Consider the following 24,574-nt stretch of genomic DNA (forward strand, 5'->3'; position numbering starts at 1 on the left):
GCTGACCCTCCTAAACCCAGGAGGGGTGCCCATGGCTTGTTTGAGGCTGGGAGGGAAGCAGCTGTCTCCTCCCAGCCCTCTGCTGGGGCTGAAATTGGTGCCAGGCATGAGTGAGTGCCCTCGGAACGGGAACAGGGATGGGACTGCAAATTTGCAGCTTTGGTGGGGAAAATCCCCCCAAAGCAGGAACAGGGCACATCTTCCCTGCTGGGACAGCGGCTGTGTTTCGGGGTTGCCACCCGCATCCTGTGGCTCTGGGATAGAAAATTCCAGGAGAAAACCCTTCACACTCGGAAATTTGGGAAGCCCCCCCTGCAATGCCCCTCTGCCACCCAGGCTCTATTTTGCACGAGCGGTGCTGTCAGCAGCGAGAGGGTTAAGCGATCCTGCGTGCAGGGGGTTAAAAGGCAAAGAGGGGGCCAGATCCTGCTGTGGGGCATGAGTGTGTGTGAGTGTGTGGGGATGCATTTATTAGGACTGGGAGCACTGGGGGTGTAAATCAGTGCTGCTCTGGGAAAAGAGCAGGGGGGGGATGCTGCCCAAATCCCGGCATCCCTTGCTGCCTGCTGCCGCTCCCAGCTGGTGCGAGCCCCACTGCGGCCAGGATTCGGCCCCGGCCGAGAGGCAGGGACCTGCTGGGAGCCCCCAGCCCGGGGATGGGGACCCCGCTGCATGGCGTGGGTGGGCGCGGGCAGGATTAGTCCCATCGCCACCAGGCTGCTGCTCCCGCGCCGCCCCTGCCGGGGCCCTGCTCGGCTGATGCGGACACAAAGCCGGAGGAGACGCGGCCTTCCCAGGTCAGCAGCGACCCTCTCCCCTTCCCTCCTCGCCTCCCACCTCCGCAGCCCACGTCTCTGTACGTGGGCGCCGATATATTTGCCTGGGTTTGTGTTTATAGGGTCAAGATGGCCCCTTCCATGGGGAGGAGGTGGTCTGTTTTCCTCCCTGCTCTGGCCGGCAGTCAGGGCTTTGCAGATAGATATGAAAGAAAAGCGCCTGTTATTGCTGTTATTACTTATAAATATCGGAATTCAGGCTGGGGATGGGAGGAGGAGGAGGGTGGTGAGCATCGGCGTGTTGTTGCTGGTGTACAAGGCTGTTCCCGCACCCATTCCAGTTTATTTTCCTCCCTGTTTTTTGCTCTGTTCGCAAACTGTGCAAAGGTTGCAAACCTTCCTGTGATTCCCCTGCTGTTTCCTCATGAAAAAACGAAGCTTTGGGGTGCTGAGCACCGACCCGGGGCACCCCTTGCATGGGGGAAAAGTTGGATGTTGCTGTGCTTTGGTGGCGTAATCCAACTGCAGGATTTGCACCCACGCAAACATGTTTTTTTATTTATTTTTTATTATTTTTTTTTCTGCTGTGTCCCTGTGAGCAGATTTGGAAGAAAATGCCCCAAACTGTTGTGTATTTTTTCTTTTTCTTTTTTTTTTCTTTTTTTTTTTTTTTTTTTTTCTTGGCAGCCTTGAAACTGCTTGTGTCATTTTTAGCAGCAAGGAGGACTTTTCCTTAACCCCCGACACATATAGAAAATATTCCTTGATGATTTTAGTGCGGGGCTTGCTGGGAATAGCAAACACGACATGTCGTGCTTGGTGCTAATTGCACTTTCCTCCTTTTTGTGATTTTTTTTTTTTGGGAAGGGTTTGGACACTGATTGCATTGGGAGAGAAGGGTGTGCACTGTGGGGATGTGAAGTTTGCAAGGGGGGTAAAGTCCCTGCAATGTTATTTTTTTTTTTTATTTTTTTTTTGTCTCTATTTGGTCTTTGTTATGTATAAAGTGTGTTTTAGTGGCTGGTTGGTTGTGATTTTTTGGGTTTTCCCCAAAAAATCAGGGGAAACAGACAAAAAAAAAAGTGGAAAAATGCACTCACAGTGCAGAAAAAGCATCTTATGGTGTGCTTGAATAGGTCTTGGCATAACAGGTCTGCAGGGGACAGACTAAGAAAATTGGAGAGGGTGATCTCAAATACACCAGCGTCGCCCTCTGACACTGATTTTGGGCACTTTTCAGGCAAAATAAGGGGAAGCAGCAGCGGCCCATGGCGGGAAGAGAGGCTGTTTGCGACAGTGGTGAGAAGTTTTGGTTCAAACTTTGCGTGGAGGCAAAGTTCAGAGCTGTTGTGGCTTTCAAGCTGGAAACATTCCTGGGAAGCGGGGAAAAAAAAAATCTGCTCATTTGTTATTCCTGATTCTGCTCTCCGAGTCCCTTCCCAGGGCAGTTCCATGGTGATGAGCTGGGCTGCTCTGCGAAGCGATAGAGCTGAGATGCAGATAGGCATAGGGTCAGTGCAAACTAAGGCTGCCTTGCTGCTTTTTGAAGCTGTTTGCAAGAAATCTTTGCAGAACAGGCTCTTTTGTGAAATGCCTGCGCCTTCCCGCTGCAGGTCACAGCCAGACCCAAGGCGCTGTTTTTTTTCCCATGGCCTTTCTTTGCCTCGGCATTAGACATAGACAGACCCCAAAATGCCAAACCGACTCCAAAGGATGCATGGGCTAACTATGTGCCTGCCAAAAAGCCACAAAATGGCTTTATAAGGGACATAATTTTGATTTTTTCTGATTTTTGTTTTCCATTTGCACTTCTAATGGCACAGGCTGGAAGAGGAACGGATTTTCCGGTTCATCAGTGATGTTGAAAAGCAAAATTAAAAGGAAAGCAGCAGCAGTTCAGTGCCAGGTCTTTGGGCTTTATCTGGAAGAGGGCAGCAGCAGGGATGTTTGCCCAAAAAACCCTGTTCCAAAATGAAAGATGGAACCACTTTGCTCAGGAGAAACTTTTCCCCCATAAACTGATGGCTTGTGGCAGAGGCCAGCTGATAACAAATGGCAAAATATCCTTGGATTTTGAATTGTCATTTGGCTGAATTTTGGGGCTGGAAGCCCTTTTGGGGGGAGAAAACTCCACTTTCTGCCTCATTTCATTCCCAATGTTTACTCATCTTCTCCTTCTGGCCACCTCCACCAAGTGCTGCTGGATTGTTGGCCCCAAAACCCCAGATTTGGGCACTTCTGAAGACGCAGGATAACTTTTCCTTTTTGGGGCCCATCTTTCCACCCAATGCCTTAAAACCTCTGCATTTCTTTCCTTGGAAAGCTGGGAAATTCAGCATGCAGCCGTGGAATGCACTGCATGGACCCAGTTAGGGCTTAAAAAAGCCTCTTCATGCAACCCTTATTTCGCCCCTGCTACTATATCATTAATGCTTTCCAAGTGGATTGGGTGAAAGATCAACCTCGCGAAACTCTCCATGCAAATAACCCAAGTTGCTGGCTTGCACATGTTTTTGGGGGTGGAAAACCACCCGGAGGAGAGCTGGGGTGACAAAAGCCAGCCCCGAGGTGGCAGTGGGACGCAGGGAGGAAGCAATAGCGAGGCGGAGGAAACAGCAGTGGATTCTTATTTCTTGCTGTGCCTAATTTATGGGTGATTTATGGGCTGGAGCACCGCCTGCTTCCCCGGATGGATATCTGCTCCACTGCCTGCTTTCAGGAGCCACATTTGGGGTCTCCGGGTCTGGATCTGGTCACCCTTTTGTCGATGCCATTGCAGGTAGTGCTGCGCTGGGGCTGTTTGTAAGGTGGGATTGATGCAGTGGGGCTGTGGAGAGGAGCCAGAGGGATTCCCTGGTTGAATCCAGCTGCTTTTGTGCATTTCTCAACTTTGGGCTGGAAAGGTGGAAATCTGCTGTTGTTGTTTTTTTTTTTTTTTTTTTTTTTTTTTTTCCTAACTTTCACTGCCGCTTGTGCTTCACTTTACCTTGAAGCAAAACCATGCGCCGAGCCGCTCGTGCTGGCACTTGCTGCAGGACGCAGCACTCTGGGAGGCTTTAACCCCCTTTTTTGCCCCCCCCTGCCCTTGAGAAGGGGGGCGGTGGGGCTGGGGGGGGCTCTGGGGCCGGGAGCCTGCCGTGTCCCCAGGCTGGCAGCTGCACTGGCAGCTGGGCCCTGTCGCTCCGCCGCGGGGGCTAAAAATAATGTGATGGAGCAGAATAGGTGCCAGCCCCCCGGGAGAAGGATGCTGCGGCCGGCTCGGGCTGGCTTTAGCAGGTGGCCCTGCTTTTCTGGCTGCAGGGACTTTATTTATATCCATCTCTGTTTATTTTCCCCAGTTGGGAGGGAGACGGTGTGGCGTTTAACTCAGTCTTTCCAAGGGTTGTCTCAGGATTCGCCAGCATCCCCATCCTGCTCCAGGGTGCGCTCCCTGGCAGGGCAGCTTTCCCCTCCTGCCCTATCCCATGCGGATGCATTTTGCCAGCAGGATGTTCCTGCCCCCGTTTTCATTTTTTGCTGTGCACAGTGATGCCTTAATTTCATTTTATCAAGGCTCAATTAAAGCTCGGGGCCGGCTGGGTTGGAGAGCAGGCGTTCGCCTGTTAACTCTCCCCCACAGAGGGCATGCTTGCAGATGGGAAAATAACCAGCCCTGGGACAAATCGGGCAGATAGGAGCTTATGTCAACTGTCAAAATGGTAAGTGACCTTATCCTGCAGCGCCAGTGGGATAAAATCGGGGCCGAGCTGGCTTTGACTGCTGCCTTGGCTGTGCAGTGTTGCTGTTCTCCTCCCTAAAAACCAAAAGCCGCTGGCGTGCCGGGCAGAGGCAGCAAGCACCCAGGGTCCTGGGGCATCAGCATCTCCCCTCTCGGCTTTCCCTTGTGCTCAGGTGGTTTTTAATCCTTTGCGTTTTGGGGGAGCATCGCTGTGGAAGTGTCTTCTGTGTTGGGTCCCCCAGTGGGCTGCTGGTTTGTGGCAGGTTTCTGGCTCAGCTGGCAGCTCATCCATAGGGGCAAGCCTGGAGCTTCCCGTGGGACAAGGTGAGCTTGCAAAAGGGGGGAGGCAGGAGAGTCGTCTGCTCCTGCAGCCGCTAGCAAACGCTAATGGGAAGCAGATTAGGTGACATGAGAGCAGCCTGCAAACACGCCTTGGCTGCAAAGCGCTTTCTGTTCCGAGGGCCAGAAAAAGAGTTCAAGGAGGAGAAAGTGTCCCTGGGTCCTCCCTCCAAATAAATCACCCCAGCGTGTTTATGCAGGCGTCGGGCTGCTTGCAAAAGTGGGTAGAAGAGGATATTTACAGCACTGTGGTGGTTGCTTGGAGAGCTCAGGTCAGTGAGGAAAAGAGGATTTTTTATTTTTTTTTTGTGTGTGTGCTGGGAAAAGGCCAGATGCGTGTCAGCTCGGTGTTTTGGGGGGTTTGTAGCAGCTCAGGGCTGTTCTTCCAAGCCCTTTGCAAGACGCCGTCTGTCCTTGTGCAACCCCGAGGCTGCGAGGAGGCTGTGCCCGCGTGGGGGAATTGCTGCTGCTGGCTGCAGGGGGCTTGGAGCTTGTTCTGCAGGTTAAATGGGAATTTGGGCGGTGAACATCAATACCGGGGTGCAAGACCCTGGGCAAGTTCGCAGTGCTTTTCTCACTCTGGTGGCGTGGGTGTTAGCCTAGCCTGTTTCCCAGGCTAAAACACCAAATAATCAATGGTTGAGGTCAGAAGAGGAGGAAAAAGAGTCCCTTGATATTTCCTTCCTTTTCCTGTGGCGGGGGAGCCTTGGGAAGGTTGGTCTGCTCTGACCTTCCTCATTCCTCCCTCTTCCTCCTCTCCTCCCCATGGCTGTGCCGTCACCTCCCTTGGGGGGCTGGAGGGGAGCAGGAGAGCTGTAGGAACACCTATAGGAACACCTATAGGAACGTGCACCCGTGTGTGTGTGTCCTTGGGGCTGGGGGGCTTGCTGCAGGCCCCCCTGTGCTGCAGCTCTCAGGGCTTTGGGGCACGGGGGAAGAAACAGATCATTTTTTTGGGATCGTTTAGGGTCTGTGCATCCCCTGATTCTCACTCCTGTGGGAGATGAGGGTCCAGGTGAGGGGGAAATGGTTTCCTGGGGTGAGTTGGGGTCAGCTCTTCAGGGCGGGGTGGTGGCATCTGGCAGATGCTTGGGACCGTTTTGCTCTTTGCGGCTCCCTGGGCTTGCCCTGCTGCGATTTCTCTCCCGTGCATCACCCCTCGGGCTCAGGGGTCTCTGCTCCGTCCTTCCTCTTCCTCTTGGTGACCTTTCAGGGCGCCGTGCTGGGCGTCTCGCGTTACCGGAGCGGGTGGGCTATCGATCGCAGGGAGGACGCTTGGTGCTTTCCAGCCTCTGAGCACGGCTGAGCCCCTTCGGCTGGATGCTCGGAGCTGGCAGGGATGGATTTGGCCCTGCAAGGTCGCTGGGCACGGGGTGGATGTGGCAGCGTGTGCTTACACCCAGGACCGGCGTTTCTTTCCTTGTGAGAAGGTTCTGCAGCAGCCAGAGCAGGATTCGTCCTCCTGTGGGGTGCCTGGGGGTCTCTCCACGCTGCCCCCTGTCCAGAGGGGACCTGTGGGGCTGCTCCACCCTCTGATCCCATCTCTTCTTCCTTCCCGCAGGAAAGGCTCGGGGACGGGCCCAGGCAGAGCGTCCGGACCCCCTGTGCCATGGCTTCGTCTGAGCTGCCCCCATGCCCCGCAGTAGGTACTGTCACCAGCCGGAGCTGGGTTTTTTGGGGGGAGGAAAGCCAGCCCTGTGCAGGAAGGGGGGACATCACCCAATTCCCCATCAGAGCCTCGTAGTACCACCAGACCACCAGGGGCTACTGCAGGGGTTTTTGGGTGGCGATGCTCGCTGCCATACCCCACATCCCTCTCTGCTCTCTGGGGCAAATCCGTGCCGGGGTGACACCGGCCGATGGGGTTCCTGCTCGCAGGTGACCGCCTCGCCCCAGAGGCCCCCGGCGCGCTGCCCCACGGCGAGGAGGACCTGGGCGAAGCCTTTGACTTCGAGGACAGCGACGAGGAGGACGACGAAGACTCGGCAGCCGAGGCCGAGCCGAGCAGGGGTGCGGTCCTTCAAGCACCCCCCCGCAGGCGCCGTGCCACCAGCTCCAGCATTGGTGAGCCCCCCCCCGTGTCCCCAAAGTGTCCCCTTTGGGTGGCCGAGCCTGCGCCGTGCTGCAAGCTCGGGCACCGACCCCATTTCTCTGTTTTTTCCCTTTGCAGAGGGGCTGGTGCTAGAGACCCAGGAAGGGTAAGCGGGGTTTTGGGGTGGTCTGGGGAGAAAATGCAACTTTGGAGGGGATCACCCTCTCTTTAGCATATCCCAGTCTTGTGCTGTGCCTCGGTTTCCCTATTTTATTCCCACTGTTCACAGCTTGCAAAAAGGGCTGGATGCGTGGGGTCAGGGCCTGAAGCAAGCAGACCCTGGGGGTTTGTACGTGTCCCCCCCCAGAGAATGCAGGGGGTACAGCAAAGGGGCAGCCCCCACAGGGGTAGGGACCCCACATCCAGCCTTCCTGGTGAGTCTTCCCCGTGCCTTTGCAGAGCCAAGATTCAAAAAAGCCATTTTGGGGACTTGTGCATCCTGCCTGTGTGGGTTGCCTGGACTAACTTAAGCCACTGTAACCCTAAAAATTTGGTCCCCAAGCCCTGGAGGGCGACAGCAAAGCAGCAGATGTGCAGAGTCCCCTGCAGGGCCAGACCCACGTGCAGCCATGCTCTCCGTAGGGTCAGTATTAATAGCAACCGGTGGCTTTGAGGCTGCAAGCTCCCTGCTGGGGCTTTGCAAGCATCTGGAGGCGAGCAAAAGAGCACGAGCAGCCACCAGCACTGCTGCGGAGCACAGCTTTTTGAATTTTTCTCTTCTTACCTTTTTTTTTTTTTTTTTTTTTGGTTTTGTTTTAATTTGCGTTGGGGTTGCGTTTAACGAACGAGCTCATCCTGCTGCTCTGGAGGTGCGCAGAGCCCCCGCGCTTGCATCCCACCCCCTGATTTCGCAGCTCACATTTCTGCTGCCGGAAAGCCGGAGGCATCGACCTTGACTTTTTAACGCGTCCGCTTTTCTGGCGGCGCGAAACTTCCTCCGTGGGCTGCAGCTGGGTTTGCATCCCGGGCAAGGCAGGGGTTTTATTTCGCTGCTGTGCCCCCAAAGGGGGTGTGAGCCCCATACGCTGGGGGGTGATGGGGTTTGGGGTTTGTATGCATCCAGCCCTGGGGGCTTTGGCACCCCGGGGTGCTCTCTGATGGTTCTTTCGCCCTCCCTGCAGGCTGCCGGCGGGGGTGAGCAATGGGGAGGCTGGTGGGGCCCCCCCTGACATCGGCACCCAGACCTGGAAGAGCAAAAGCAGCCACCGAGGTGGGTTAAAACACACGGGGAGAGGGGAAAAGCACAGCCTGAGCTGAAAAACCCAGCCTGGCCTTGGGAACAGGGAATGATTTTGTGGTCCCGGCTTGATTTTTGGGGTCCTGACACGGGTCTGTTTTCTTGCTTCCCCCCCAAGGCGAGCGCTTCGAGTTCCCAGCAGTGGAGGACGATGTGATTTACGACGACGTCCCCTGTGAAAATCTTGATGCTGACCAAGACGGTAGGGGCAGCCCTCCCTCCTGGGGTCATCTTTTTGTGGGGGGCGTGAACCCATTTCACAGCCAGGCAAACTGAGGCACCGGGAGGGGAGCATCACGAGCAACGTCCCCGTTCTGCCCCTCCAGAAGAGGCTGCCAAGGGGCAATACAGCAGGAAAACATCCAGGATTGGGGAGGGTGCTGGGTTTGCAATACCCTGATCTCCTGGGATCCCTGGGGAGGGAAAAGAGCGACATTTTACCGAAATGTCCCAGGGGCAGAGCGCAGCCTGATCTACGAGGACGTGCAGCGAGGCGAGGGGCCGCGGGCGGGCGAGGATTTGGGCTGGAGCTCCAGCGAGTTCGAGAGCTACAGCGAGGACTCGGGCGAGGAGAGCAAGCCAGAGGCTGAGCCGGCCAAGCAGCGGGCGTCCTTCCAGCCCAAGGTAATGCTGGCGATCCCCTCTGCCTTGTTAGCTTGCAACTCACTTCTTTTTTTTCTTTTTTTCTTTTTTTTTTTTTTTTCATGGGTTTCCTGGATATATCTCGCCTAAAGGTCAGGGGCTGCCCCATGCTCTCAAGCAATACGAAACCAGCACAGCCTCATGAGCTGCTCTTGGATTATTTTTTTCTCTATTTACTCTTTTCCTTCCCTTTTTTCCCCCCATCTGTTGCATCTCGGCATGTGGCTGCCGCTCCCTGCCTTTCCTGTGCTTGCCGCCCTTCCCCGCTCGGACCAAGCTGGATTTCGGGAGCACGTTTCCCCGCACCGTGCTGCTTTGGGGTGGTTTCTCCTCTTGTTTTGGCTGCTTACCTGAATCTCTCTTCTCTGCCCTCTCTCGCATCCTCTGGCTTCTCCTCCCGCCTGGTTTGCTTGGGGCTCAGCTTTCTCCAGACCTGAATAGACTAAAGGAGAGATACGCCAGGACTAAGAGAGACATCCTGGCTTTAAGAGTTGGGGGGAGAGACATGCAGGAGCTGAAGCAGAAGTACGATTGGAAGGTACTGTCCCTCCTCGGTCCTTTCCTGTCATCCCATGAATTTCCTGGGGGGAGGGAGAAGAAGCCCTTCCATAGGGATGTGAATGCACCCGGGCTCAATCCAGCCCCTTTTGTCCACCAGCAGAGAAACAGTGCTGCGCTGCGAGCTGCCTCCTGCGTGTCTCGTGGGCATGGGGACATGGGGACATCTCCATTCCTTGTCACTTTCTCCATCTCACCTGCATCCCCTGGTGCCTGCGTAGAGCAGCTCCCCATCCCCAATCTGCCCAAACCATCTGCTTTTTGGGTTTTTATTTTTTTTTAAGGGGCGTTTGGACAAAGTGAGGTTCGGGCACCCTAGATGGATCTGAGAAGGTTTTCCCCGATACGGGGTCGGGAAGGAGGTTAAAGGGAGTGGAGCTCCCTGCAGATGTAGAATCTTATTGCAAAGCCTTTCCCTGCCCCAAACCACTCAGGTTGGTAGTTTACGGCCAGTTTGCACTGGGATTTTAGCAACTTGCACTAAAAACGTTGCAGTTTCAGGTGTGAAGGGCAAACGCCCCTTTTTCCTCTTGCACGGGTGCACACCAAACCCCGCTGCAGTGGGCTGGATGAGCTCGTGCCCCTCTCCCCTCCCTCCTCTCTGCTTTCACTGCATGCTCACGCTTTGCCTGCGCCTGCTTGCAAGCTGATGGCATGCGACCGCGTCCCCACGGAGGGGACAGAGGTGCAGGAGCCGACCCCTTTGGTGCTCAGCTTCCTCCCTTCCCTCCTCTTCCTCATCCTCCCCGCTGGCCAGGGCTGGTTTTCTGTGGATAGAGGATTGGGGGAGATGCTGAGGGCAGTGTCCCTGAGGGGATGGGGTAGAGGGATGCAGTGCTGTGCGATCTCGAGCGCCCCGGCCCCTCTCGCCCCCTGCCCAGATGACCCAGCTGATGAAAGCAGCCAAAAGCGGCACCAAGGACGGGCTGGAGAAGACCAAGATCGCGGTCATGAGGAAGGTGACCTTCCTGCACCGTAAAGAAGCACCAGGTGAGCAGGCTGCCAGCAGGGAGCCCCCTTTGTTGCCTTTGAGAACTAAAAAAGCCCTTTTGGAAAGCATATAAAAATCCATGTTTTTCGTCTTGACTCCATATGGCTTCTAGCTTCTCTGTTCTTTTTTTTTTTTTTTTTTTTTCCATTTTATGCTTTTAAATGTATTTTCCCTGTTGCATTCCCAGCTCAGTCTGTTCAGCTCCCTCCTTGTCCTTCCCAAAGCACCCAAAGTCCCTCTTCCACCTCTCTGGGAGCGGGGTGGAGGGGGGGACACCAGGCCAGCACCCATGGGTGTTCCCAGTGGGACAGCGAGCGGGCAGGTTCTCCATACAGGATCAGTGCCAGGAGCATTGGAACAATTTAGGAAATGATGAATTTGGGTAGAACTGACTTTTGGGGTGTTTTGTGATTTTTATTTTTTTTTCTTGCTCAATCCTACAAGGCTACAGGGTCAGGTTTGAGGGGCAAACCCTCTGAAGCGTGGAGGTCCTTTCCCTGTGTGCTCATCCTTTCCCTGAAGGTGTTTCCATGTCTCTGCTTTGTTTTGGCTGCTGCTTGTTCTCTGCTCTGCCCTGGGATGAGGGGAGCAGCGCCGTTTTCTAGACAAGGGGTGAAAATGCAATTGTGTGTGTGTGTGGTGGTGGTGGGGGTCCTGGAGCAAACCCCAGCCCCAGCTCAGTGCCCACAACCCTTTGGCTGCCCCATAGGGGATGGGGAGCGTAGGAGGAGGGCGGCGGAGGTGGAAAAGCTGCCGCCTGCCCCCAGCATCTCGAGGGGCTTCCTGGAGCATCGCGGGCGAGGTAGGATCCTGCCAGGAGGTCCCCCTGGCTCTGCCAGGCCCCCCCTGAGGATCTGCCGTGTGTGCCCTGGCCTCGCTGCATGGCCCCGTGTGGATCTGTGTGTGAATTGGGGTGGGAACCTGGAGAAAAAGATGCTCCGAGCATCCCATCCCCACGGCGCGGAGCAGCGCCGTCTTCCTGGCAGGGGGGCAGCAGCAAGAGAGCTTGGGCAGCCCCCGCAGAGCCGGCAGCGAGGCGCTGGGATCCTCCCTGCCAAAATTAGGGAAGGAAAAAGGTCACCCGGCCTGCAGCACCCTCCCCTCTGGTTATTTATACGCAGCGGGGATGGGAGCGGGGCGGCGGGGCCGGGGCGGCTGGAGCGGGGCGTGAGGCCGGCGCCATGTGGAGGAAGGAGCTGTCCCTGCCCCACGACCCCATGGCCCGCTCGCCCTCCTCTTCCTCAACTGCTTCGGCCTCGGGTAAGGCCTGCTTGGGTGCTGGGGAGCTCACGTGCCCCCGTTTTCTCTGCCATGCTGCTTTTAGCTGCTGTTTTTTTCCGCTTCTCCCTGCTCGCTCCCCCTCTTGGAGCAAGGATGTGGGGGGGTTCCTCAACCCGGGTTGCTTTTTGGGCAGGGTTTGTGCTCCCCCCCCCGGGGCCCTGGCTCCTTTCTGGCTTGCAGGGCCTGACTCATGCTGGTGTCCGGTGACAGCGGCGGGGCTTGGGGACAGGCGATGCCGGCTTCCAGCTCCGCTTGCAGCCGCGAACCCAAGCGGAGCCCCTGGAGCATCAAAAAAGTAAAATTTTTTTTTTTTTTTTTGGTGTTTTTGTGGGTTGCTTTTCCTCTCAGGGGACTCAGAGGAGGAGGACACGGGCTTCTTGGAGGTCACCGTCTCGGACATGAAGCACCCACCACCAGAGCTCGGCCCCATGCCCGCGGGGCTCAGCCCCCAGCAGGTGGGTGCGTCTTTGGGGTTCGGGGTGAGCACTTGGCTTCCCCTTCCCCTTTGAGCAACCCAAAATAACAAAGGGCTGAGTCGGCAGAAAGCAGCGACGCCGTGTCAGCAGCAGGGCGGGGGGGGGGGGGGGGGGTACTTCTGCATGGGGGTTCTCGCCCCCCATCAGTTATTTGCGTGCCTTTCAGGTGGTGCGGCGACACATCCTGGGCTCCATCGTGCAGAGCGAGCGCAGCTACGTGGACTCCCTGAAGCGCATCCTGCAGGTGGGGGACCCTGGTTTTGGGGGCGGGGGGCGCAGGGCGGCGGGATGCTGACCCGCTGCCGTCGCTTGCAGGATTACAGGAACCCGCTGATGGAGATGGAGCCCAAGGTGCTGAGCGCCAGGAAGTGCCAGGTGGTGTTTTTCCGCCTGAAGGAGATCCTGCAGTGCCACTCCATGTTCCAGATCGCCCTCGCCTCCCGCGTGGCCGAGTGGGACTCGGCGGAGAAGATCGGGGACCTCTTTGTGGCCTCGGTAGGAGGGCGGTCGGGTGCTGCTGCCCAGCCTCCCCCAGCCCTTTCCCAGCAGTAGGAGGGGGTGGAGGAACCAAGTGACACAGCCCCATCACGGGGTACCCCCAGCATTGCCCCAAAATGGCACAAGCCCCCGCAGCCTGATTTTGGGGGGCCTGACGGTGCTTATCCTGCCCTCTCCCCCCATGCCAAGTTCTCCAAGTCGATGGTGCTGGACGTGTACAGCGACTACGTCAACAACTTCACCACTGCCATGTCCCTCATCAAGAAGGCTTGTCTCACCAAACCTGCCTTCCTCGACTTCCTCAAGGTCAGCGGGTCCCGAGTGTGGGCACACGGGGCTGCTGGTCACCGTTTGGGGTGAAAACTCCCCTTTTTATTGCTTTTTCCCCCTCGCACAGAAGCGGCAGATGGCCAGCGCGGACCGGGTGACGCTCTACGGGCTGATGGTGAAGCCCATCCAGAGGTTCCCCCAATTCATCCTGCTCCTGCAGGTATGGGTGAGGGGAGCCTGTGCCCATGGGGCACCCACTTTGCACCCCACTTTGGCAGCCTGGCTGCTGCAGGAAAGGGTTTAACAACAGGCATTTGATTCCTTTTTGGGGCTGGCAGTCTGCTTGTAGGGCTTTGGGCACTTTTCCCCCTTCCCAAGGTGGGATGCTGGGAGGCATTTCCTCCAAACTCTTGATTTTGCTGGTGATGCAAGCTATAGCATCCCCATTCACAGCCCGATGGGGCTGGTGTCACCCCGGTGATGTTTTTTCCCCCCCAGGACATGCTGAAGAACACCCCCAAGGGCCATGCGGACCGCCTGTCCCTTCAGCTGGCGCTCACAGAGCTGGAGACGCTGGCGGAGAAGCTCAACGAGCAGAAGCGTGTGGCTGACCAGGTTGCTGAAATCCAGCAGCTCTGCAAGAGCATCAGTGACCGTAGCAGCCTCAACAAGGTTTGTCCTTCGGCCTCGCCGCTCCTCCTCATCCCCTGCTGACAGGCGGCTTTGGGGCTGGGTTTCCATCCGTCCCCTCTGGCTGGTGTTTGCAGAAGTGCTGCGGTGCTGGGGCTCCCGGGAGGGGCTTTTGGAGAAGCCAAGCTCCCGTCTGCCCTGAAACACTGTCCCGTAGCAAAAGCAAAAAATAAAAGCCTGCCGTTTGGAAATTCCCTTCCACCCCCACCCTATGGCACCAGCCCTCCAGGAGAAGGCTGCAGGGGGGTGAGCCAGGGCACGCTACTTTTTTCTTCTGTCGCCTCCTCCCCTCCATCCATCTGCTTGATTTTGCAACCCCTGGTGGAAAACCATGCGTGAAGCTATTGCAACACATCCTGGGCCGTGCTGCAAGCACGTGGTGGCCTCCACAGCCTGTCCCTGTGGCTAAGACTTGGGGACAGAGGATAAAGGGACTCAGAAGGGGCTGCAAAAGGGCTGCGTTGATCCTTTTAGGGCTCTTTGCTCTCGGTGGTGTGAAATGCAGGGTGCAAATCTGTGGTGCAAAGGGGCTGTGTTGTGCAGAGTCGGAGCACTTTGCATGGCTGTTTCTGAGGAGCTGGGAGCAGCGACTGCCAAAACTGCTTCCCATTATTTTAGAGGACCAAACCCAAGTTGTGAAGGGAAAACCCTCACATGAGCACAAAGCCCCCCAAAAACTGGGGGGGGCGGGATGCGGGCAGGACCCCCAGCGCTGAGCCCCCTGCTTGCTCCATCCCCTCTGCAGCTGCTGAGCTCGGGGCAGCGGCAGCTCCTGCTCTGCGAGACGCTGACGGAGACGGTGTACGGTGACCGGGGGCAGCTCATCAAGTCCAAGGAGCGCAAGGTTTTCCTCCTCAACGACATGCTGGTCTGTGCCAACATCAACTTCAAGTACGTGCCGGCCGCCCCGCGCCCCAAAATCACTCTGCAGAGTGCTGGCGTGGTCACCCCCCAGCACCTGTCCCCTTCCCCACCTCAGTTTTGGGCTTAGTGGGTTCTGCTAGCTTTACCCCCAAAACTGCTTCTCGTTGTTTTAGAGGAGCGAGCCCAAGTTTGGGGCTGCTTGATTGTCCCGAAAGCCTTGGGCAAAGCATCCGTGCCGTGATGCTGTGGGGAGCTCCTGGGGGTTTGGGGACCTTGTGGCTCAGACGTTGATGCTGCAAAAGGGGGGAAGGAAACTCTCTCTGGGCTCCCAGTGATGCTTTTTTATTAACATTTCCCCCCAATCCAGGCCGGTGAATCCAAGGTAGGCACTGAGTGTGGTTTGTGTTTGCGTGCCCCACGTTTGGGGGTGCAAGCATGACCCGGTGCATGCCGTGGGGTTGCAAACAGAGGTTGGCACCTGCTTTTTGCAAGGGGAAGCGGTGGGGTTTGCAGGACGAGCAGCACCAGCTGCCGATTTACTTGCTTTTTGCCTCCTCCCTTGGCAGAGGCCAGCTGGAAATTAGCAGCCTGGTGCCCCTGGGCCCCAAATACGTGGTGAAGTGGAGCACGGCCCTCCCGCAGGTGCAGGTGGTGGAGGTGGGGCAGGAGAGCGGTGCCTATGACAAGGACAACGTGGTCATCCACAACGCCGGCGCCAAGAAGCACGCGCCCACCGGGCCGGCCTCGCACAGTGAGCACCCAACCCTGCCTCTGCACAGCCCGGGTGGGATGGGGAGCAGGGACTGATGCTCACGATCCCCTGTTTCTTCCTTTTCCACCTCCCCCCCACCAAGATAAAGTCTACCTGGGGCCACCACGGCTGTTCCAGGAGCTGCAGGACCTGCAGAAGGACCTGGCGGTGGTGGAGCAGATCACCCTTCTCATCAGCACGTTGCACGGCACCTACCAGGTACCTAAATGCCAAACCGGGGGCAAAACTTCACATTTAGGCACAAGCTCCCACATGCTCTGCCTTGGGGAGCTGCAGGGGGCTGTCTGGACACTCTGCTAACCCCATGGGTCCCGTCACCCTGTTCTGAGCTCCACAGTCTCCCTGTGGCTAAAATATGGGGACCGAGGCTCCGTGGAGGTGCTTCCCTGAATTCTCACTTCCCCCAGAACCTGAACATGACGGTGGCCCAGGACTGGTGCCTGGCTCTGCAGAGGATGATGAAGGTGAAGGAAGAGGAGATCCACTCTGCCAACAAGTGCCGCCTCCGTCTCCTGCTGCCTGGCAAGCCGGACAAGTGGGTTCCCAAATGCTCAGGGAGGGGAGGAGGCTGAAGACAACCCACTGACTGATTTCTTCTCCCCCCCACCCAGGTCTGGCCGCCCCATCAGTGTCATGGTGGTCTTCATCACTCCCAGCCCCCTGAGCAAGATCTCCTGGGTGAACCGTCTGCACTTGGCCAAGATTGGGCTGCGTGAGTAGATGGCTGGGGTGGCTCTTGCTTCTGAAAGCAAAATCTGGGAGCAGAGAGGGGTTTGAGTCCTGGTGGGGGACTGGTAGCAGGGAAAGTGTTGGACCAAGGTGGTGGGAGAAGTCTTCAGCTGGTTTGCATGCTGGCTGGAAGTGGGAAATGATGGGAATGATGTTTCTCCCTCAAAATGCTTTGCATTACGACGCTCTGGGGTGGCATCTCTGGGGTGCTTGTTGATGGATCTCAGCTTGGCCTTGTGCTGGTGCTGACGTTGCCCTGTTTTTCCATGAAATGGTGCAAATAAACAAGGGGGGAGCCCTTCGTCCTGACACCTCCGTGTCTCTATTCCTTTTTAACTCCATGAGCCACTGCAGGAAAAAAAAAAGTTTAATGGAAGAAAAAAAAATCATTCCAGCCCAGGGGGGATCTAAGCACTCAAATACGATTTCAAATGATTTTTGATTCTCTTGTTTTTAACAGTTGTGTTGTTTTTAATCTGGGATGCCTGGGGCATAATCCTGTATCTGCAAGTTAGAAATGAAAACACATTAAAGCCTAATGTGAAGAAACACATTAGTGGTTTCTTTTTCCTCCCTTACATATATAGTGTTTTGGGGGGGCTTTTTTTGCCTCTGCTCAATGCAGTTGCTTGGCTGTGCACTGCAGTGAGGTGCAAGAGTTTGGAGAAGGAATTGGGGTGTGCCCCCAGCCCCCTGCAGATGGTGGTGGCTTGGGGTTGGGAATGTGAGGCTGTGCTGGGCATGGGGTGTTTAATGCATCCCAAAAGCTGGTGCTGGGGTGGGTGATGTGGCTTCCCCTGCTGCACCCAGGCTTGCTCATTTTGAGAGGGAGCTGGGGGTGTCCTGGCCATCCTCGAACTACTCTGCTCCCCCCCAGGGGAGGAGAACCAGCCAGGCTGGCTCTGTCCCGACGAAGACAAGAAGAGCAAAGCTCCTTTCTGGTGCCCCATCCTCTCCTGCCACATGTCCGCCTTCTCCTCCAAGGCCCTCGATTTGCAGGTAAAGGCGATGTCCAACCTCCCCTCCAACACCTGAATTGCTCTTTCCCCTTCACCTCCATGTGCAGGGAGGATACAGCCTGAAATCCCACGGGGGGCTGGTTGGGAGGGGATGGCTGAGCTGCTTGCAAGGGCAGAAATGAGCGCAATCCATCCTGGTTGGGGGGTGAAAAATAAGGAATGTCAGCTGGGTTTGGGCTGGGCCCTGATTTTGGGGCATGTGCTGTGTACTGTGCATGAGCTGGGATAAATGTGTGTGTCTCCTGCAGCTCGGCGCCGCGGTGCACAACCCCGTGCAGTCCTCGCTACTGGGCTTCTCCGCCATCAGCACCTCGCTGCCACAGGGCTACCTCTGGGTGAGCAAAACGAGCCCCAAAACGGGGTGAAAAGCACCAGGTTTCCTCAGGAACCCATCAGAGGAAAAGCTAAAAACGGTTTTGTGGTCCCTGCAGGTTGGGGGTGGCCAGGAAGGCGCAGGGGGGCAGGTGGAGATCTTCTCCCTCAATCGCTCGGTGCCGCGGACGGTCAAGTCCTTCCCGGTGGCCTCGCCGGTGCTGTGCATGGAGTACATCCCCGAGGCGACTGAAGGGGACACAACGGGGACTGAGGAGACCCGGGCAGGCACCGAGCAGCCCCCTACAGCCCTGCACCCCACTGTTTGCTTGGGACTGCAGGACGGCAGGTGAGCACCCTGGAGGGAAGGCACGGGCAGGGGTGCGTGCACTTGTGCGCATGCGCTGCTCTTGCAGCCCTCCTCCGTGTGCAATTGCTGCAAAGAGCTTTGCACTGAAATTTTATGGCAATGAGGACCGGTACTCCCTGGTCCTCATCCTGCTCTCGCATCTCCCCTTTTCCCACTAGCATCGCAGTGTATGGCAGCGTGGACACAGGGACACAGTGCTTGCTGACCTGCAAGAGCCCGGGCATGCAGCCTGTCCTGTGCCTGAAGCACAGCTCTGAGTACCTGTTTGCGGGGCTGCAGGATGGCACCGTGGCTGCGTACCCCAGGAACAATGGTGAGGGCACCCCCATGCATGGTTTTGGCCCCAAAACAGAGAGCGGGGCACCTTAGGTGGGCTGGCTGCTAAAACAGTGATAGAAGCACCATTTTATGTTTTTCCTTTGCTGTTTCATCCCCTGCCTTGCAACCCTGGGGTGCGTGTGGTGGTGGTGGGGGACATTATTTTGTTTTGCCAGGATCAGTGGGGTTTGGTTTGAGGAAAATGTGCAGTGAAAGGTCCCAGCGGCAAAGGGCTGATGCAGCATGAAAGAGTTTGCTTGGAGGGTGGCAGCACCTGGGGACTGCTGGATCCTTCCTGGGTGCACAAGGACCCCTTGGAGCTGTTTGTATGGGGAAAAAAATCACCTTTTTGGTGCTATAAAGAGAGCCAGTCCCCTCAGGGGGATGATGTGCATGAGCCCTCTGCTTTATTGGATTGATTTGGGTTTTATTGTCGCTGGCTCCAGCTGTGCCAGGTGTTGCAGCCCTGGTGCAGCTTGCTCAGAGCCTTGTTCCTCGGAGGCTTTTCCCAGCTGTTTTTTCTCTGCTTCGTCGCTAGAGGGTGGGAAAGAGCCTCAGAAACGCTGCCCAGGCCCCGTCCGGGGCAAAAGCTCCAGTTTGCTCAGATAACCTGCAGGGAGAAGCACCTAAGCTGCTTATGTTGCATTTTTGGGTGCTGTGCACCCCCCTTTCCAACCCTGGCAAGCAGGCTGGCAAATTAACGGCGTGGCTTTAATTTCCCCTTGATTGCCCAAATGCATGTGGAAGGCAGCAAGCTGCTAGCAGGGTGTTTTTTTAAATCTTATCCCTACCTTTTGCAAATTCGCACGTGGTGGCACACCTGCTGCACGGCTTTGTTAGAAAAAAAGCTTTCCTGAAATAGCTTGGTTTTACGTGGAGCTGCGAGCACCAAGATGTGCTCGGGCTGAACAACGGCTCGGTTGCGATGCTGACGAGAGCAGAGCTCTGAGCACCCTGGGGCTCTTTAATCTCTCAGATCGTGAAGTTTTGTTGTTTTTTGAAATTGCCACGGAAGTAGGATGCCTGCTTGAAAGTGAGAGCATTTATCCACTGCAGCCGTCCAGCCTGCTGGAGGTGGTGAATTCGTGGAAACCCTGCTCGGATGTCTTTCACAGACACTCCGCTTCGAACCAGACGAGCAGTAGCACATTAACAGCTAAAAAAAAAATAATAAATAAAACAAAAGATTAATTTGGGCTTTTCCAGCAAGGAGTGGGTGCTGTTGTCGTGCCTGAGCATTCGCTGCAGGTGGCTGTGCAGCAGTGGCACTGTCAGGCTGTTAAACCCAGATGCTTGCAGCTGCTGAGCTGTTGGCACAGGGGTGCTGCAGAAGGGCTCGGGGTGGATACCGGGGTTGGTGGCTGCCCATGGGTGTTCCTCTGCTTTGCTCTGTCCTTAATTCTTCTTGCAAAGCGTGGTAGGAAGAAGACAGCGTGGTGGGGAGGGGTGGCTGTGTGCCCCGGCCTTGGGTGCTGCTCATGTGGCCCTTGTCCATCTCCCTGCTGGTGGCATTGAGGTGTTGGGGGCACCTGGGGCTGCGTGGGGGGCAAGAGGTGACCCCAGCACCCAAAGGTGACATCTGTGGGTGGCAGGGATACCTTGTGCTGGCACCTGCTTGTGCGTGCCCGTGCCCTGATCGGATTTAAGCCACTAGATGCATGAAAAGATGCTTTTTTTTTTTTTTTTTTTTTTTTTAAGTTGTTTTTGCTTCCCCTATGGCTAAGCTTCCTCTCACCCTCTCCCGGCCTCTCTGCTCTGCCCTAGGGGGGCTGTGGGACCTGGCTGAGCGTCCCAGCTGCCTGACCGTGGGCACTGGCCCCGTGCGAGCCCTCCTGACGCTGGATGAGACCGTCTGGGCCAGCTGTGCCAACCAGGTCACCGTCCTCGACGCCTCCAGCCTCCGCACTCAGGTATGGTGGGGGGGGCACTGAGCACTGCCAGCACCCCTGGGATGCACCTTGGGGGGGGGATGTGGGGGTGGATTTTGGGGAGTCTTAGTAGTTTGGGCACAAAAGGGTGTGTGTCCAGCACCAGGGGTGTATGTGCGATGCCCAAACAGTTTTTATTGCTGCCTTGCAATGCCTTTTGGTCCCTCGGTGGGTCACAGGAGTCCTGTTCCTTCCACGAGGCACCAGCAGTGTTGCTGAAACCTCTCCCACAGCTGCATAAGCAGGGAATGCTGAATAGTCACTTAAAAAAAAAAAGGGGGGGGGGGAAAAATAAAAAAACACTTTATCCCACCTTTAATTTTCTCATTTAGTGTCCAAACTTAGTTTGCATGTATTAGCTGTCGTAAATCCATCCCACCAGCAGTGCCAGGGATGAATAATGCATCGGAGGGCTGTATTAGTTTTCTGTCTCCGATCTTATTTATGACAGGAGCCGGTTGGGAATTCTCGCAGAAGAAAAGCGTGGGGGGAGCGCAGGGGGAAAAAGGGAGGGGGCACATCCTGGGTGATGCGGTGTGAATTGGCAATGCAGGGGGGGCATCAAAACAGGGCGTTACAAGGGGCTGGGGAGGGGGTCCCACCCCTGGGGGCTCAGTGCTGATGTTAGTGTGCAAGCAGGGGGTGGCAGCCCAAATCAGCTTTGATTCCCACTGGGAGCTTGCACCTCCCCATCCTCTATAACAGCAGCTCTGCAAACCCCCAGCCCATAAATAACGTTTGGAGAGCTGCGTAATGGGCTCTGGGGTCTGTGTGAATGGGGCCGGCAGCTTGGGGATAAACCACCGGGGAATAAATCCCACACTGGCTGGGAGTGAGGGGGAGATAACCTAATAATCTCTGTCCGCCTCTGTTCTGTGCGAGCTTGTGGGGAGATTGCACTACGCGGGTGCTCTCCAGGGAGGGATCAATAGCTGCTCCTTTCCTTTAAAAAAAAAAAAATCAGAAATTCAAACCCATAAGAAGTGAAGTTGGAGTGTGTGCGTGGAGGTGATTTCAGCCTGCATCGTGCTCGCTGCCCCGGTGTGATTTGGGCTTGTTGCTGCGACGTGGAAAGCAGGAGCTGCATTGCAGCAAGACCTCGGGGTTGCAATTAAACAGCAAATCACTGCCCGAGGACGCGTGCACGGTACATGCCACGAAACAGCCACTCTCCTCCTGCTCCCAGCAGGATTCGATTTTAACCTCCAAACCTCTCCTTTCACCAGCATTGTCATGCTCCAAAGTCTGCTTTGCTCTGGAACATACCGTGTTTGCAGGCTCGAGCTGTTCCCAACCTGCCTTCAATGCTAATACCGGTTTTTATGCCTTGCCTGCTGCTTGGGGGATTTTCAGAGAGTTCATTTCATAAAGATGTTTCTGGGTACATAAATCCAGCGCTGCTGGAAGTGTTTGCGGTGCGATATTCGGGGGTTTGTGAGCTGGGGCTCCTTGCAGGGGCTTGCTGCAGGAGGGAGAGCTGACAAAATAGGTAAACAAGGTGTTGATGAGGATTTTAGATGTGTTGGAGCATATCGGGAGCAGGAAGGGATGGGGCAGCATGGCAAAAAGGTCAAGTTGAGGTTTTCAGCTCTGTTTTTTTTCCATCTGAAAGCAGAGACGGGAGATGCAGCAGAGCTGAGAAGGTTGCTCTCCACCTCTGACCTTTGAAGAATCAGCTTTTATACCAAAGCAGCGGATATTTTGTTTTCTCTTCCTTTTGTCTAGAAGTTGTTGTACAACAATGGTCCCCAAACAGCTCTTGTGCAGGGGCTGAGCCTTTGCTTGCTGGTTTTGGGGGCAGGAGGGAAGCAAAAGTTCTTGTCCCACCTTGGCACGAGCTTGGCTGGTGCATCTACTCCAGCAAATAAGCCTTTTAAAGAAGAAATAAAACCTGGAGGGTTGGGAAAGGCTGCGTTACCTCCCTAAAGAACCAAGAGGAGGCTGCTGAGGCGCTGCTTTTGGTGTGCTCTGCTAAAATCAGAGCTGGTGGGGAGGGCTGGCACCTCCAGGTCTCTCCTTTCCCACCTCTGAGGGTTAGCAGCCCTAAAAGCAGCTGCTAGAGAGCCCGGTCCTACAGCGATTCAGGGAGCAAACGACTTCTATTGAGATTCCTTCTCTATTTTTTTCATCTTTGCTGTCTGTTGGCAGCAAACCTTCGAGGCCCACCCGGACGCGGAGGCCAGCGTGACGCACATGATCAAGGCGGGCAGCGGCGTCTGGATGGCGTTCTCCTTGGGCTCCTCCATCCGCCTCTTCCACACCGAGACGCTGGAGCACCTGCAGGAGATCAACATTGCCACCAGGACCACCTTCGTCCTCCCAGGTGGGCTCTCAATCCCGATTAATGGGAGAACCGGGGTGTCCACCCCCTAGATGGTTTTGCTTTGCTCGCGGCCGTGTTGATTTGCAGAGGGATTGTGCTGCAAGGGATTTATCTAGCTCGTGTTGTAAAGTTTGGAGCTTTGCCCTGGAGCTTGGTTCTCCCTTTATAAGCTGCGGGGATGGAGCTGGGGGCATCACCCTGAAGCTCCAGGGCATTTTTAGCAGGTGGCAGAAAGAATATCTTGAGAACTCCTAAGCAAAATGCTAACATTTTGCAGAAGGAGGGTGTTCATAGGCTGCGAGAGTAGTTTTTAGGCTGCAAAAGCTTTGGGATGGGCTTGGACAGGTCTGAGTAGGCTGAATGTTGGGCAGATGGAACCCCTTCCCTTCATCCATGCATCCAGTGTTTGCACTCATGCACCCACCCCATTATTGTGTGCGCATCCACACCCCATCCCTGCACCCATGCGTGCCTCCGTGAACCCCATCTTTGCACCACTGTGTGCATCCTTGCATCTCATCCTTGAACCCATCTGCACTCCTGTGCATGCAGCCATGCACCTCTGCACCCCTGCACCCCCTCGTGCATGCACACCACAGCCCCATGCTCCCCTTTTCCCCCCACTTACCCTCCAGCACAGTCTCCCCTCTGTGTCTGCCCGTTTGGCTCTCAGCTGCCCCGATGTGCCGAGGAAAGGACGAGGCTCAGCCCTGAGCTTGCAAGGTTGCCTCCCCCTTGTTCCAGCTACAGAACGTCGTAATTGTGTAATTAGTTATAAACGCAATACTCGTGTAAGTCACTCTTTCTTTTTTTTTTTTAGGGCATGTTAAAATATTTATCACTTCCTTTTCTTCCTGGGCGAGTGAGCGTTCGGTATTAATGCGTTTTTGAACTCGCGCTCCCTCATCCTTTTTAACTAGACAGGTCATTAATAAAGTTCTCGCAGAGAACTGGAGTTGCATCTCTGCAGATATATTGCTTTGCTGAGTCTGACGCCGCAGCGCTAAGTCTCTGCAATAAAATATTCATTTGCCATTAGAAGCCTCGCTTCTTTTCGCTCCTCGTCCTTCTGTTTTTTATTTATTGGTATTTTCAGCATTTTCCCTGCACGGAGGTCTTCACACAAGGGTGGTGCTCGGTTCTGAGGGGGGGCTCTGGTGTGTGTCCCCCGTGTAAAACTCTGGGGTGTGTGTGTCTGGAGGAGGGTTGTCCACTTTGCAGTGGGATGCTGCTGTTGCTAAGCCCTTGCTCACCCCCTTTTTTTTTTTTTTTTTTTTTCCCCTTTCTTCAGGACAAAAACACGTCCGTGTCACCAGCCTGCTCATCTGCCAGGGCTTGCTGTGGGTTGGCACCGACCAGGGCATCATTGTGCTGCTGCCCGTGCCCCGGCTGGAGGGCATCCCTAAAATCACTGGTGAGCACCCTCAAAAACTCCCCCGCTCAGCAAGGTGATGCATGCAGCCGTTTGGGCTCTTCTTTAACCAAATTCCTCTGTTTTTCAGGAAAAGGCATGGTGTCTCTCAACGGGCACGGTGGCCCCGTGGAGTTTTTGGCAGTGGCACTTAGCACCCTGGCCCCCGACGTGCTGAAGGGCAACCAGGAGGAAGAGGAGGGTGAGGAAGAGAAAACCCCGGAGCTGGATGGCCCCCCGCCACGGGAAATGAGGAAAAAAGGGATTTTGCTGCAATATCGCCTGCGCTCCACTGCCCACCTCCCCGGGCAGCTCCTGTCCGTGCGGGATGCTCCGGCGGGGACCAGCGGCACCCCGGAGCACACGGAGGAGGACGGCTCCATCTACGAGATGGCCGACGACCCCGACGTCTGGGTGCGGAGCCGGCCCTGTGCCCGTGACGCTCCCCGCAAGGAGATCTCCTCTGTCGCCATCATTTCGGGGGGCAGGGGGTACCGCAACTTCAGCGCCGAGCCGCAGCGCCGGGGCGGCGAGGCTGACAGCACCCTGCTCATCTGGCAGGTCCCGCTGATGCTATAGCCCCCTGGGGACCCCCGCCCGGCACCTACCTCAAAACCACCCATAAAGCTGCCGGGGGGTGGTTGCACCCCGGGTATGGAACCCCCGTTTATTTTTTTTAAGGAGAAACAAAAAAAAAAGGAAAAACTTAAAAATGGACTCTTTTTTGTCCCCCAAACCAGCTTTGTGCAATGGGAGAGGGGAGTTTTTAAACTTGGGAAATGGCGACCTCCCTGCGGGCTTTGGAGGCGCTGGGATTGTGCTGGGCTCTGGCCGAAGGCATCTGTGTGTATGCGTGTTAATATATATAAATATATATAAATACGGTGTATATTATTACCTGTATAAAGAAGGAATCTGTATATATTGGGGCACTTGGAGATGCAGAAATAAAGCAGAGGT

At 55.7% G+C, this 24,574-nt stretch overlaps 1 protein-coding gene across 6 annotated transcripts; it reads left to right on the plus strand.

The window, feature by feature from the left end:
• Window positions 1-617: 617 nt before the first annotated feature.
• ARHGEF10L (Rho guanine nucleotide exchange factor 10 like) lies at window positions 618-24,552 on the plus strand. 6 transcript variants are annotated; one of them, XM_084300182.1, is made up of 30 exons: window positions 618-797; window positions 6,395-6,479; window positions 6,712-6,897; window positions 7,004-7,031; window positions 8,047-8,135; window positions 8,281-8,364; window positions 8,617-8,786; window positions 9,226-9,342; window positions 10,244-10,352; window positions 11,063-11,155; window positions 11,983-12,089; window positions 12,277-12,354; window positions 12,426-12,605; window positions 12,798-12,914; window positions 13,006-13,098; window positions 13,377-13,550; window positions 14,314-14,459; window positions 14,800-14,814; window positions 14,999-15,183; window positions 15,287-15,402; window positions 15,612-15,739; window positions 15,816-15,916; window positions 16,811-16,932; window positions 17,201-17,287; window positions 17,384-17,613; window positions 17,793-17,947; window positions 19,717-19,862; window positions 22,029-22,203; window positions 23,495-23,617; window positions 23,706-24,552. In XM_084300182.1, exons 2-30 carry the CDS (start codon window positions 6,443-6,445, stop codon window positions 24,191-24,193), a joined length of 3,879 nt encoding a protein of 1,292 aa, XP_084156308.1. In that variant the 5' UTR covers window positions 618-797; window positions 6,395-6,442; the 3' UTR covers window positions 24,194-24,552. The 6 variants fall into 6 exon arrangements, with proteins under 6 accessions (XP_084156308.1, XP_084156309.1, XP_084156310.1 ...); XM_084300183.1 differs by lacking the exon at window positions 14,800-14,814; XM_084300184.1 differs by lacking the exon at window positions 11,063-11,155 and having other exon boundaries at window positions 23,706-24,551.
• Window positions 24,553-24,574: the final 22 nt, after the last annotated feature.

This window comes from Netta rufina (genome assembly GCF_964035555.1).
Source record: "Netta rufina genome assembly, chromosome: 22".
Taxonomy (NCBI): Eukaryota; Metazoa; Chordata; class Aves; order Anseriformes; family Anatidae; genus Netta; species Netta rufina.

What these genes read in the sequence shown, in the direction of transcription:
- ARHGEF10L (XM_084300182.1), top strand. Translation starts at nt 6,443, where the DNA reads ATGGCTTCGTCTGAGCTGCCCCCATGCCCCGCAGTAG. An exon ending in GCCCCCATGCCCCGCAGTAG is followed by an intron (nt 6,480 to 6,711) that starts GTACTGTCACCA and finishes TCCTGCTCGCAG; the next exon opens with GTGACCGCCTCGCCCCAGAG. An exon ending in GGGCGTCCTTCCAGCCCAAG is followed by an intron (nt 8,787 to 9,225) that starts GTAATGCTGGCG and finishes CTTGGGGCTCAG; the next exon opens with CTTTCTCCAGACCTGAATAG.